This window comes from Ahaetulla prasina, chromosome 11 (genome assembly GCF_028640845.1).
Source record: "Ahaetulla prasina isolate Xishuangbanna chromosome 11, ASM2864084v1, whole genome shotgun sequence".
Classification (NCBI taxonomy): domain Eukaryota; kingdom Metazoa; phylum Chordata; class Lepidosauria; order Squamata; family Colubridae; genus Ahaetulla; species Ahaetulla prasina.
In genome coordinates this window covers 22,334,473-22,349,989 of record NC_080549.1, presented here as the reverse complement: position 1 = coordinate 22,349,989, position 15,517 = coordinate 22,334,473, and the positions used below count along the sequence as shown (strand labels likewise).

The 15,517-nt window shown below is 40.4% G+C and overlaps 1 protein-coding gene across 5 annotated transcripts in view; it reads left to right on the top strand.

Moving 5' to 3' along the window:
- The window catches only part of DCX (doublecortin), a 224,278-nt gene that overhangs the window by 61,524 nt on the left and 147,237 nt on the right, over positions 1 to 15,517 (top strand). For 2 of the 5 annotated variants that reach the window (XM_058197005.1, XM_058197006.1), the window contains one exon: positions 273 to 492. The exons of 2 other annotated variants lie outside the window; for them this stretch is intronic. In XM_058197005.1, the coding sequence (XP_058052988.1) occupies positions 273 to 492 (220 nt within the window). Of the gene's footprint in view, positions 1 to 272; positions 493 to 964; positions 1,017 to 15,517 lie in introns of those variants that run through there. One more of the 5 variants, XM_058197010.1, reaches the window with a different exon arrangement.

The window sequence follows — 15,517 nt, the reverse complement described above, 5'->3', positions numbered from 1 at the left end:
TGAAATTGGGGATGGGGGTTTATGCCCACAATTATGCCAGTAGCGCCCTCTGGATTCCTGGCACAGTTGTGCAAAAATCTAGTCCTCGCTCCTTCAAAGTTGAGCTGGAGGATGGGAGACTGTGGCGTCAGCACTTGGACCAACTCCGGGGCCAAATTGCAAACTCTCCTCTTCGCACACCAGAACAAGCTCAATCCAACAAGTGGCCAGACCCTGACTATTCAAAACTGTCACAGCAAATGTCTAATACTAACTCAAACCCGATTGTGCAGCTTGATTACCCACCTGTGGAACCAAGACTCCAGCACAGACTACCAGAAGGGTTGGGCCTTCAACCTCCTACCACGCCCAGCGATGTGTCCCAGGAGGTTCCATTGGCGGGTTCAGAGACTGCAACTAATCCACCCACTCAAGTCGACACCCAGGAGCAAACGGAACTGCGCAGGTCAACAAGGACTTGCACCAGCCCCGCCTACCTGCGTGATTACGTCTGTAAGTATGTGCATAATTATTCAAAGTAATTTTATTCTAGGAGGGGAGGAGTGTTATATACCATATAAGGAGTGTGCTATAGTTTTCACTCAGGTCCTCCAAAAAGGTGAGAAAATACTTGAATCTCATTGGCTAAGCTGTCTGGCAGCCCTCTATATAAAGAGGACACTTCCAGATTAGCACTCTATTGGGTTGTACCGGTCTACTAATAAAGAGCTGTTGTTACTGAAAGAGCTGTGTCCGTCTCTTCCATCATCGGATCTAACAAAGAGACTGGACAGTCACTTGACTGAAATGGTATTGGATCTCCTGCTTGAGCAGGGGGCTGGATTAGAAGACCTCCAACATCCATTTCAGCTCTATTCTGATTCTGATTAGATAGCCATACCCAAATCCTGCAACCATTCTTCATATATTTTAGACTCCAGGCCTTTAATCATCCTAATTGCTCTTCTCTTCACTTTTTCCAAAGTCTCAACATCTTTTTTGTAATGTGGTGATCGAAACTGGATGCAGTGTTCCAGGTATGGTCTTATTAAGATTTTATCAAGCGGTACTAATGCTTCACATGATTTTGATTCTATATTTTGATATATTTGATTCTATATATCTGATGTGACTAAAAGCAACCAACTAGGAACAAGAATGGTGATATGCAATTTTGGCCAGAAGCATTGGCAGAATTGCAATTTTCAGCCACTGCAAAAATAAAAAACAACAGCAACAGTTAAATAGGAGATTCTGAAGAGGTAAAATTGCACCCTGCTTTTCTTCTGCTTAAGCAATTGGTACAAACGACTTGAGTGTGATTTTAGCTTCTCAGCTGTTCTTAAAAGGAGGAAAACCTTACCCAGTTATTCCTAGAATGTTGTCTGACAGCTGGGGTGTTTTGCACATAGCAGCTGAGCTCAGCCAGAATTGACACACACACTTTCACACAACAGATTACTCATCTCCTGCCAACTGACAGGCTTCTTCACTGGGCTCCTGGAGTGTGTCTAACACCCCTGTTCTCTACCCCAAGGGCTGACCTTGACTTGGCCTGGGGCAAGATCAGCTGAAATGCAAACAGATCATTTTGAGGAGAGGCATTGCCTTGATAATTCAAATGTTTACCTTCAAAAAAATAAGAAAGAAATCCATCAATCTCAACAGCTAATGAATGTTCTCAACTTATGACCAAAACTGCAGCCTGAATTTCCATTACTAAGCGAAGTGTTCATTAATGAGTTGTGCCCAATTTTACAATCATTTTTGCCAGGTTTGTCAAGCAAATCACTGCAGTTGTTAACTGAACATGCGGTTGTTAAGTACATTTGGCTTCACCCATTGACTGCTTATCAGAAGCTGTTGAAGAAAGTCACCAATGGCAATCACATTACCCTGGGATGCTGTAACCATTATAAATATATGCTGGTTGCCAAGTGCCTGAATTTTGATTACATAACCATGGGGATGCTGCAACAGTTATAACGAAAGGATCACGAATAAGTCCCCCTTTTTTTCAATTGTGTTGGAACTTTGAACAACTGCTAAACAAATGGTTATAAGTCAAGAACTATTTGTAATTTCTGAGTTTTTATGCTATTTCAGAGTTGTACTAGCTAAGACTTGATTCTGCTGAGAACTGAGAATGGCTGACTAAAGAAAAACAATGTTTAGCAGGATGGAGGAGGGATGTAATAAAATTTGGGGAACACACAGAGTGATCTAAATAAAAATAGAAAGATTCACTAAGGAAACTATAATTTGCTGTTGACTCCCATGGACGTTTTGATTATCAGCCTTCCCAATAAACTTGAGATGACATTTTGGGAATCATTCTAAGATCTGGGGTGGACGATTTGGATTCTTAGATGCTTCCCTGCTTGAGATCTAGATAATTAATCTGCCAAACAATCTGAGTTGCTTAAGTCTGCCCATGTCTTCTAATAAAGTTGGTGGAAATAAGTGTTTAAAAAACATGTAATAGTAAAAAAAAAAATTAGCTAGTCCTTTTCATCAATTGCAGGGTCTGCTTTTTTCTTTTTTCAGATCAACCAATTATTGAGCAGATCATTTCTCAAGCCTGACAAATGTAATATTCAATCTCTCTCTCTCCCTCTCCCCCCCCCTCTTTCCTAGTGAAAAGAAGGACTGGGGTGACATGGGCCTCTGTGGCTCAGACTGGTAAGACAGTCTGTTATTAACACAGCTGCCTGCAATTACTGCAGGTTCTAGTCCCACCAGGCCCAAGGTTGACTCAGCCTTCCATCCTTTAAAAGGTAGATAAAATGAGGACCCAGATTGTTGGGGGCAATAAGTTGACTTTGTATATAAATATACAAATAGGATGAAGACTATTGCTAACATAGTGTAAGCCGCCCTGAGTCTTCGGAGAAGGGCGGGATATAAATGCAAATTATTATTTTTTTTTTTATTACTTTTTTTGCAACAAACAAACAAAAAGAAAATACATTATTACACCCTTGTGCTATACACAAAAGGAAGATTTGGGTCTTCGGATATATCCTCATGATTGCCAAAATCCACGTTCTCGAGGTACAGGTACTGAAGCGTCCAATGTTCCAAGCGCAAAGTCCACAAATGGTTTCCAAGTCTTCCAAAAAATATCTTCTTTATACACACCACTTCTAATTTTAATATCACATGTCATTTTATCATTTAAAGCTAATTTCCACATTTCAGAATTCCACTCTTCTATTCTAAAAATCACATCTAGTTTCCAATATCTAGCTATTATAATTCTACCTATTATAATCATAATTCTAATCAATTCTTTTTCATATTTTGTTAATTCTATTTCCTTAATTACCAACAATAATATAGTTTCCACTCTCAATGTTATTACTTTCCCCATCATTTCAAATATCATTTTCTCCAATTGTTGCCAAAACTTTTTAACCTTATCACAATTATACCACATATGTTCATAAGTCCCCAATTCCATCTCACATCTCCAACATTTTTTACTGATTTTTTTATCCATTTGTGACAATCTTAAATGCAAATTAAAATAAATAAATAACAGCAGTCTTCCAATATTTGAGGGGCTACCGCAAAGAAGAGGGGGTCAACTTATTGTATTGGAAATGTATCAAAGAGAGATCCAGCCTAGAATTAAGGGAAATTTCCTGGAAGTGAGAACAATTAACCAGTGGAACGATTTTCCTTCAGAAGCTGTGGATGTTTCATCACTGGAGATTTTTGAGAAAAGATTGAACAACCATTTGTCTTGAATGGTATAGAGTTTCCTGCTTCAGCAGGGGGAGTAGAAGAACTCCAAGGTCCCTTCCAATTCTGTTATTCTATTATCTGTCCGTCTCTCTCTCCCTCCCTCCCTCTCTCTCTCCCTCTCTCTCTCCTATCTATCTATCCATAATGAAACTGAGATTGTTCTTCTCTCATTTTGCAATCTTGTAGTGCTAATTGATTAGAAGAATATGGCAATTAAATAGCATCTAAAAACAGACACTGATGTTCTTTGTCATCCTCGGAAAATTTATCCTGTCCTCCTTACTGTCATAAGTAGCTAAAGCAAGGAATGAGTATACAGCAGTAGGGAACCTAAACATCATCTGAACCTGAATTCAGGATTTTCTGCAGAGTTTAGACTTATCAGAGCAATCTAGTTCTCCCCTGCCTTTTCATACCCACAGGCCCAGGCTGACAACTTCTGTCATATTTCATGGCTTCTCTGCATAGAATTATTATTTAAATGCAGAACCTGAGGGTCCTTTTTTAGTATAAGAAGCACTATTTGAATTCATATAATGGTACCTTTGGAAGATTAACTTGGATAATGGCAATTTCAGAATCCTCACTGTATAATAGAGACGGATGATTGTGCCAGTTTTAGTTTCACACTTCAACAGTCCATAGTTTAAACCAGGAGTAGTCAACCTTTTTATACCTATTGCCCACTTTTGTATCTCTGTTAGTAGTAAAATTTTGTAACCGCCCGTTTCCACAGTAATGCGCCATGTATTGTCATCTGCGCATGCCTCTTGCGCATCGTGGATTGGGTTGGGGGGGGCACCAACTACCAGCTCTGCTTGTCTGTTACAGCTGGGTGGTGTGGGGGGAGATGCATGAGCTATTCTGGGACAAGGCTCTTTTGTTTGCGGTCGCACTATAGCGCCATTTAGTTTCACTTAGGTAACATGAACTAAACTTATGCATGGGCAATACAAATAGTATATTTTCAGAAATTTAAATTGTCACGGGGAATTTTTGAAAACATAATGAAAATGTTTTTAAATAATGCTATGAAAATTTTTTAAAAAGTCAATTAAATTTAAAAAAAGGAAAGAGCTTCAGTATCGTACAAAATCCCTACTGCCCACCATGAAAGCTGGAACGCCCACTAGTGGGTGGTAGGGACCAGGTTGACTACCACTGGTTTAAACTATTTTTGCATGGAGTTTTTGTTGTTTTTGGTTGCGAAGTCATGCCTGACCCATCGCGACCCCATGGACAACGTTCCTCCAGGCCTTCCTGTCCTCTACCATCCTCTGGAGTCCATTCAAGCTCACGCCTACTGCTTCAGTGACTCCATCCCCTTCTTTTGCCCTCCATCTTTCCCAGCATTAGGCTCTCCTCCAGTGAGTCCTTCTTTCTCATTAGGTGGCCAAAGTATTTGAGTTTCATCTTCAGGATCTGGCCTTCTAAAGAGCAATCAGGGTTGATCTGTAGGACTAACCAGTTTGATCGCCTTGCAGTCCAACAGACTCACAGGAGTTTCTCCAGCACCATAGTTCAAAGGCCTCAATTCTTTGGTGCTCAGCCTTTCTTATGGTCCAAGCAAGGAATTTACCTTTAGTCAATTATTGTTTTTTAAAAAATAGCGTAAAGACTGTTTTGTTCATTGTGTATGAAATAAATAAAAAGTATTTAAAATATTTCCTCATGTACAGAGACAGACAGACAATGGGTGCAATTCTTTCAATATGGTAATTGTTTTTATTTTTAAAATTGCTTTTGTGATTTAATATATTATATTTCTATCCTGTCCTGCTCAAACATAATGTTCAGTGATTTACAAGATATATGGAAAATATATTTAGTGACCGTTCAAACTTACAACAGCACTGAAAAAGTGACGTATGTTTTTGACACTTACAGCATCCCCATGGTCATGTGATCAAAATTCAGATGCTTGGCAATTGATTCATATTTATGACTGTTGTGGTGGGTCACATGATCCTCTTTTGTGACCTTCTGACACGCAACGCTAATGGGGAAGCCAGATTCACTTAACCCTATTACTAATATTCGTATTGCTAATAACTACAGTGATTCACTCAACAAATGCGGCAATTGGTCTTAATTGTGGTCATAACAACAAGGACTACCTGTAGTTCCAACAAAAAGCTTCCAAATGGTTCCGAAAGGCAGCCCCATGTTGAGTGCTCTGCAGTAGTCCCGTGGGGTTCCTCCTTCCTCTGCTGCCACTGGCACACCAAGCAGAGCTGTGACCCCTTGGTCACAGCTGTCTCCTACATCTATTGTTATCATCATCATCATTCTGTTGTCTATCCATTGCAGGATGAAGATCTCTTCCGCATGTTTCCATCCCAGTTGGTCCCAGACGGTCCTGAGTTTTCTTTTGCCAATTGGGCCCACAATATTTAGTAATGTCATCAATCCATCTTGTTTTGGGTATCTTTCATGGATGCTTTTGATCAAATGGCAATCAACCATTCTATGATTGCCTTGGTTCATCTATCATCAGTTCTTCTTGCTAGGTGACCAGCCCATTTCCATTTCAATTTTTTGACTCTTTTTAAAAAAAAAATATTTATGATTTTTGCTTTAACATATATGTTCACTGTTCACTAAGCACTCATATATGTGCTTAGTGAACAGTGTATTGTCTGGTTCAATTTACTTTATACACAATACTAATAACAATGATAATACTATCACTGTATGTACATAACAGTATGTACATAATAGTAATCTTTCAACTTCTAACATTTACATATACATTGTAATTATAGTGTATTATATTATGTACAGTATACATAGTAATATTTTCCCCAATTTCTACTTTCTACCTCTTTTTTCTAACCCCTAATAAAACAATTCCCATACTGAAAAGCATTATGTATCTATCCATCATCTCTTGCCCTTTTTAGTATTTCAACTCTTATTGACTTTTGGACAAATCTCCCATGCTCCTCTTGTACCCCCTTACATCACTCATATTTAGTCTTAATTCTTTCATTTGCCTCCACATCTGTCTCTTGCTGTCGAATCTCTAGAGTACCCATCAGTAACTCTTTCATCGCTTCAGGGAGATCTCTATTCTCTTCTATATTTTGACCTCTTGAAGAATAATCTACCTGCTCCATTTCAGAAATCTTTTCTATCTCTTCCGCCTCTTTATCAGCTTCTATCATTTGTTACTTAATCTCCTCTATTCTTTACTCTGCTCCTTCTGGTTTCTCCTCTATTTTCTGAGTTTTTTGTTCATTTTTCATTATCATTTGCTTAGGGTTTTCTACTCTAGCATATGTATTATCCATCAGGTCTATCATCTCCTGATCGTTCCTTATCATAGCTTCTGAATACATTGAAGCATCAATAGTATTTCATTTTGAAATGCATTTGTTTTACCCTGTTGTGCCATTTTGCTTTAATTTAATGGACCAAAAATTATTCAATAATCCACCAAAATCCCAATGCCCCAGTCCAAAGGTGTGAAAAAACCCGATATTAAAAGAATTTCACTCAGTCCCAGAACTGGTCCTCAGAATCCACAATATTTATAGTCCTCAAAATCTTCTAATTTGCTCCCTCTAAATTGTCTGCATTCATAAGTTTTGTTTAATTTTTCTTCTTTCACTTTGTAAAATGTTCTATCAAATAGTAGTTATAATCCAGGATGGCCCACCAGATTTCCCCATGTCACATTAATCCACAGAACTAAGTTCACTTTCAGGAACCATTCTTATTGTTTATAGTCCTCACTCTTTTAAGAATCTTTAAAAGGTTCACCAGTTATTCCCAAACAGCCAGAAAACAAATAGATACAGAACAAAACAAAAACAAAAAGATGGCCTTCCAGGTATTGTTCCACTTTGTTTCCCTTTTTCTTCTCTTGTTTCTCTTTTCTTATTACTCCTCTTTTTCTGTCAAGGTCTTTTCCCACCATATAGTAGTTTAATATCTTTTTTCACCAGTAGTTGTCATCCTAGCTCTAAGTTCCAACATTAAAAGGAAGTGGAAGGCGTAACAGCTGATTGATTGATTGATTGATTGATTGATTTATTTATTTATTTATTTATTTATTTATTATTTCAACTTTTATACTGCCCTTCTCCCGAAGGACTCAGGGCAGTTTACAGCCAAGTAAAAAAACAACAACAATACAAAAGTTAAGAACAATTTTAAAAAACTAATTATAAATTGGCCGAAATTGTAAAAATTTGCTAAATCCCATTAAAAACTGATTAAAACTATTAAAAACTATTAGGCTAATCCTGCTCAATGAAATAAAAGAGTCTTCAGCTCACGCCGGAAGGTTCGGAGGTCAGAGAGTTGGCACAACGTTGGAGGTAGTTCGTTCGGAGGTAGATTGTCAAATAATTTTTAAAAATCATTTTTTTTTGTACAATAAAAAGTAATCAGATAATATTATCAGCAAATTAGAGTCACTTTTTTCAATACTGCAAGTTCCAGTCCGGACTTTCTATATTTTAAAGTTTAAAACTTCATAGTCTCTCATTAAAATTTCTTTCTTTTAGAAATTCTTTTATTTGGATTTAAGTCTCTAATATAGAAGTTGAAAACATCTCACCCAGTTACAATCCCCTGTTCACGAACAGCTCCAGTTCATAATCTTCTTGTCCCGGTTGTCACAGCTTCGGTCTGGCCATAATGGCCATCATCTCTGCTGCCATTTGGGAGGGTTTCTTTGGATCAAGAGGAAATCACCATTTCGACAAAGGATCCCTCCTATCTTCACTACCCCTCCAGGGTGGCTTTAGCCCTATAGGATCTCCTGGCAAGCAGATATCACTTTGTGGAGCTCCCACCTCTGTCTTGCTGCGACACCAACTGGTCAATGAATTCTTTCACTCTCTTGATGGCATCATATACTTCTGTTTGTTCTCTAATCCATGTGTAGGTCAGCTGTACCATAGGAACCATAAATCCAGAAAGACTGCCAAAACATGGACTAGAAAGAGTGCAGAGAAGAACAACAAAGATGATTAGGGCAATGGAGGGTAAAACATATAAAGAGCAGTAGCTGGAATTGGCTATGCCTAGAATGAAGGAAAAATTAGGAGAAGTTCCTGATAGTTAGAATAATTAATCAGTGGAATGCCTTTCCTCCAGAAGTTGTGGGTTTACAGATTAACAGAGTTGGAAGGGACCTTGTAGGTCATCTAGTCCAATCTTCCGCCTAAGCAAGAGACCCTACACTGTTTCTGACAAATGGCAGTCCAATCTCTTCTTGAAAGCCTCCAGAGATGAAGCTCCCACAATTTCCGAAGGCAAGCTGTTCCATTGGTTGACTATTATCACTGTCAGAAAATTTCTCCTAATTTCTAGAATCGCCTTAATCAGTTTCCATCCATTATTTCTTGTCTAGCCTACAGGTGCCTTGGAAAATAGCTTGACCCCTTCCTCTCCGTAGCAACCCCTCAAATATTGGAACACTGCTATCATGTCTCCCTGGTCCTTCTCTTCACTAGTCTAGCCATGCCTAGTTCCTGTAACTATTCTTCATATGTTTTAGTCTCTAAAATGAATGCTCCACCACTGGAGGTTTTTAAGAAGAGATTAGACAACAGTTTGTCTGCAATTGTATATTTTCTCCTGCTTGAGCAGGTAGTTGGACTAGAAAACCTCCAAGGTCCCTTCCAATTCTGTTATTCTGTTCTTTAATTTATTTCCCATCAAGACAATCCTGTCACCAGCAGTGATGGTCGTCTTTGATGCTGTTAAACGAAGAATTGCATGTAATTACAACCTCAACATTTTTGATGAATTTTGCTCCAACTCACTTTTTGATTTGGGAACCACAAATTTGGTAAACTCCTATTAAAATATGAACTGAATGTCATTCTTCTCTTTTCCTAAGTGGTAGTTAGACTCTTTGTATGTGTGCAAAGTCATACAATATTTATAATGTTATATTTTGGGAGACATCTGTTGCTTACAATAGGAACAGTTATGACTCAGGACTTTGCTGCTTTCTCTCAGTCGGGGTATTTTATTACTCATCAGAGATTAATTATGACCATTTCTGCTCAAGAATGTCCTAAAAATAAAAGCCTTGCCCATTCAAACAGTTCTGATATGTGAGGCCAGTTGCAAACTAATAGCTCACATTGTTTGATTTCCACATTTGCTGGAAAGGTCAGTTTTCCTCAGAAACTCCTATGTCACCTTAGACCAAGGATGAACAAGCCATGATTTGGAGGCCCTCCCAAAGGCTTTCTTCTTTCTAAGTTCAACTTTGCAATTTGGGTATTTTCTGCTGAAAATCAAAAAAATCAACACTGTAGTTTTTTCCCCATATTTTTTGGGGAGAATCAAATAGCTTTTTGTGTTTTATAAGATGATTACAAAGCACTTCAAAAAATTGAGAAAACCCTGGGGAAAAACATCTCCATCTTCTTATCTAACGTAGCCTCATTCACCTTGTTTCCCCAATGGGATGGCACCAATCAGACATGCAAAACAAATGTGTATCTTGATGTGAGAGATTTGTTAGGAAGGTAAGAAAGGAGCTGGGGAAAAAACACACTTGACATAAACCATCAAGAACACAGACACACAGAATAACAGAGATGGAAGGAACCTTGAAGGTCTCATCCAAGAAGCTTTGACTAAATGGTGGAGAATGGATATCAGTCAAAACTGAAGAAGTTTCTTGGATGAGAAGCGAAATGTCTTCAAAGAAAAACAAAGTAAGTCCAGATGTCTTTAAAAAAAAACATCTTTGGGACATTGAAAGGTGCTTAAAAACGTGCTTGAAAAAGCACCTTTGGGGCATTGCTTTAAAGCTATACAGTCCTATTAAGGACTATAATAGAAGCCATACAGTTCTGATAAATGATTCTTAAGGAATACAGCAAACCAGGGCTAGATCGAAAATATATCATAATCCTACTATGGTCTCATTTGATGGCCATAATGGAGTTTTCCATCTTACGGTTTAAAATTCAATGATAAAATTGGCCCCCCCCCCCCCCAGTCTGGCAGTCTATTCCAAAATAGCTTTATGTGAAATTCATGATATTTGATAGGGTCTGTCACAAATTATTCAGCAGGGTTAGGAAGATATTTTAGATCTTCGTCTTGTTTTTCAGACTGAGGTAAGAGTAGATTAATTGAAAGAACTCAGAAGTTCAGATTTAAGATGGTAAGTAATCCAACTTTTTAAAAAGGGCTTCTCTTTGAATGTTGCAAGATGCCCTTGGAGAATACTGTATATAATCCTAGAAAATGATGCTAACGCCAAAATAACAACATGTATATAATGACATCATGCAAATGTGATTTCGCAGGCTCCCGCTTTCTAGTCTGGTTCCTTAACCACTAGAACAAACTGGCTCTTAAAAATTTAATTTGTCTTTTGAGAATTACTTCAGATACAATGGATTTGTCGTTTTGAGATCTGGGGGTTTGTCTGAATAGAAATTGTTTTAAAATATTTTTTAAAATCCTGCCTTTATTATTTTTAGAAAATGGTGATGATGCCAAAATGACATGTCATGACAAAGAGCCATAGTGGTGCAGTTGTTGATATTACAGTCTGACTCTGCTCATTACGTAGTGTAAGCCGCCCTGAGTCTTCGGAGAAGGGCAGGATATAAATGTAAATAATAATAATAATAATAATAATAATAATTGGCAAGAGTTAGATCCTGACCTGTTCAAGGTTGACTCAATCTTCTGTTCTTCCAAGGTCAGAAAAATGAGGATCCAGATTGTTGGGGGCAATATGCTGACTCTGTAAACTGCTTAGAGAGGACAGTAAAGCACTGTGAAGCGGTATATCAGTCTAAGGCTATTGTTATTGCTATTGCTATATGTATAATGATGTCATTCAATTGTGATCATTACATCCAGTGCCACTAAATAAATCAGGGCCAACTTATTTATTTATTTGTATTTATTAGATTTTTTAAATCCTGCCTTTATTATTTTTACAAATAACTCAAAGTGATAAACATGCCTAATGCTATTTGAGGGGCTGCCACAAAGAAGAGGGGGTGAACATATTTTCCAACGCACCAGAGGGCAGGACAAATAACAATGGATGGAAATTAATCAAGGAGAAAAGCAACCCAGAACTAAGGAGAAAATTCTTGACAGTTGAATAATCAGTGGAGGAGCTAACCTTCAGAAGTTGTGGCTGCTTCATCATTGGGGAGTTTTAAGAAGAGACTGGACAACCATTTGTCTGGAATGTATAGGATCTCCTGCTTAAACTGGACTAGAAGACCTCCAAGGTTTCTTCCAGTTCTATTCTGAATTGAATTGAATTGGCCAGGTTGGGTATCGGCAACCTGTGGCCCCAGAGCTGCACGTGGCTCTTCCAACCCTCTGCTGCAGCTCCCTGTCGCAGCAGAGGGATGAAAGGCCTGTCGGGATGACAGGGTGGAGCTTTAGTGCAGGAGCGAAGAGCCCCTGTACTTGCCTTTGCACAGCAACAGGATTCCACCTTCCTCGTGGTACATTTGCTGTTGCCACCAGCAAAGAGGGCTGGGAGAGAACGGCGGGGAAGGATCTCGCGGGATGGGGGCCATCCCCCAAGCCTGGCCTTCCTCGTCCCTTGTTGGCGAGGCCAAGAGAAAAAAGGAGGCGGCGTGGGGGAAGCGCTCCTGTCCCCCAGCCAAGCGCCAAACACAAAAGCCCAGTGGGGGTGGGGAGGCTGGCCCAGCAGAAGCGCTCCCATTGGCGTGTTGTATAATGGAGAAGCCTGGCCCGGCTCTCACAGCGGGACAATGTTCAGCACCTCCAGACGCAATCTGTCACTTTTGAAATGCGCCACACCTTTGCGGAAGCTGGGCAGCGATGGCTGAGGCCATGGGGGGAAGTTAGTGGAGGCTTCAGGGCTGCTCCCCCCCTTCAGCAAGCTGTGCCTGGAGGAGTGTGGAGAGTTGTGGACTGAGCGCCAGAGGGTCAGAAGGTGCGCTCTGATGTCACCCCAACACCCGTTTCCAGCACATGCTCTTCTGTCCCAAAGTGTGATTGAGTGGGGGGGTAGGGGAAGAGAGCAGGGAGAAGGTACCTATGCCCAGGCACCATGCCAAAGGAGAAGCAGCGGCTGAACGTGTGTGTTGGGAGAGCTCTGTGGTCACACCTTTCCTCTTCCATCTACCACCCCCTGCCTCCCGTCCTTGCTGTGCTTTTTCTTCCATCTGTGGCGTGTGCGTGAACGGTTGCCAGGATTCCTGGAGATAGATCGCAACCCCTGACAACTGGGCTTTTTGCCTCCCATGCACAGGCTGCATCCGGGGAAGGCCCTCAAAAGCAAGGATGCCCAAGCCAGCCTTTTCTGCATTTTTGCTAATGTCTCTGGAACTAATCCTAGAGTAGAAGTCCGGTTGGCTTTCCTTTTGACCCAATACCCCCTCCATGGCCTGCCCACTGCTCTTGCAGCAGCACAGTGAAAGCACGCTTCACAATGGGGAGACTGGGTCCCCTTCTCCTCCTGGAACCCATTCCCTGCCCCACTCGCCCCTGGCAACTCTCTCTCTCGGGGTGGAGTACAGGTCACGCATCCAGCACCAACAAAGCCAGAAGTAGCCACCTGCCGTTTCCTGTTGCAGCCATGCAGACAGAGAGAGACAGAATCATTCGGCTCGATTCAGCTCTGTCTGCTCCCCTCCCTGCACTGTTGTCCAGTTTTGCAAGGATTCAGCGGACGCTGCCTTGGTGATTGGGGGGGTGTCGTCCCATACTTTGCCTGCGAAGTGTCTTGGGGGGCACTCAGGGACTATATTTTCTGGCCATTTTGGACTGAGTTGCAGGATGTGTATGTGTGCCTGCATGGGATGTGTGCTGCTGTTTGGGATTTATTTTTTTTTTTTTTTGCCTTCGACAGGACCTGTGTTTAACTCATAGAATCATCTATTGCAATGTCCTTCCTGTTAAAGACTACTTCAGCTTCAATCACAACAATACAAGAGCAAACAATAGATTTAAACTTAATGTTAACCGCTTCAATCTTGATTGTAGAAAATATGACTTCTGTAACAGAGTTGTTAATGCTTGGAACACACTACCTGACTCAGTGGTCTCTTCCCAAATCCCCAAAGCTTTAACCAAAAACTATCTACCATTGATCTCACCCCATTCCTAAGAGGTCCATAAGGGGCGTGCATAAGAGCACAAATGTGCCTACCGTTCCTGTCATTTCCTTCCTGTCCTTTCTTTCATTATATCCAATCAATATAGTTATTACATACTTATGCTTATATATATATATATATGCTTATATATTATATAGTTACTTTCATGCTTATGCTTATACAGTATACACTGTTGTGACTAAATAAATAAATAAATAAATAAATAAATGATGCTTGGTATGTGCGGCGATCTAAGGCAGCAACCTCATGGCCTGTAATGTAACAGCCCGACAGTCACTCCTTTTGCAATGCAAGGTTTATTTTTGTATCTTTCCAGAGACAGAGCGAATTTCCTTACAGTTATTCCCTGAGTATGTGCATTGGGAAGTGGGGGTGGGTTGTGGGGGAGAGGAAGGGAGGGGGAGAGAGAGGGAGAAAGAGAGAGAGAGAGAGAGGTGAGGGAGATAGAGAGGGGGAGAAAGAGAGGTGAGGAGAGGGAGGGAGAGAGAGAAACAGAGATGAGGGAGGGGGAGGGAGATAGAGAGGGAGAAAGATGGGAGAGAGGGAGAGGAGGGAGAGAGAAAGATGATAGAGAGAAAGAGAGGAGAGAGGGAGGGGAAAAGAGAGAAAGAGATGAGAGGGAGGAGATAGAGAGATTGGGAAGGCGAGAGGGAGAAAGAAAGATGGGAGAGGGAAAGGGAGGGAGAAAGAAATGAGGGAGGGATGGGGAGAGGAGAGAGAAAGATGATAGAGAGAAAGAGAGGAGAGAGGAGGAAAAGAGAGAAAGAGATGAGAGGGAGGAGATAGAGAGATTGGGAAGGCGAGAGGGAGAAAGAAAGATGGGAGAGGGAAAGGGAGGGAGAGAAAAAGAAATGAGGGAGGGATGGGGGAGAGGGAGAGAGAGAGATGGGAGAGAGAGAGAAAGAGACGGGAGAGAGGGAGAGAGGGAAGGAGAGAGAGGGGGAGAAAGAGAGACACATCTGTTTCCCATAGAAAAGGAAACACAGAGAGCCACAAAACCTGGGTAGGTATGGCTGGAGGGGGGGTGTCATGTGACCGAGTGAGTGACAGGTTTTGTGGCTACCAGTGTTTTGTTTTCTGTGGGAAACGGGTCCAAATAGCTCTTTGAGTGCTTAAAGTTGCAGACACTCTGGGCCAGCTAAATTAGTAAAATTTAGCTTTAAAAAAATGAATTAAATTCCCCTTTCTATTTTCTCCATAATAACCACCCTGTGAGATGAGTTGGGCTGAATGTGTGTGATTAGCCCAAAATCATCCATCTGGCTTTTATGCCTAAGGAGAGACTAGAACTCATAGTCACCTGGTTTCTAGCCTTAACCACTGGACGAAACTGGTTCTTCTCATTTGCTCCCATCTTCATCCCATGGATACTTATAGTTATATCTACATTTGGGTAGTATTGTAGGTAGCATCAATTGGCAATCAACCAATTGGTTTCTTCTCACCCTCCAAATTTCAAATTGTGTATATCGGAAATTTATGGAATGAGATTTTTCACATTTAGATCAAAACTTTTTTTAAAATATAAGTTGTACCAAATTCAGCAAGGGCACTGAAAAAATGCCCTCATATTCCAAACACATTACAACTGCTTCTTACCCACAATAATCTAATTACTACAGTTTTAAAACACAGGGTGAAATGTGTTTCTTTCATAGTGAATGTCATTGAGAAATAGCAATAAC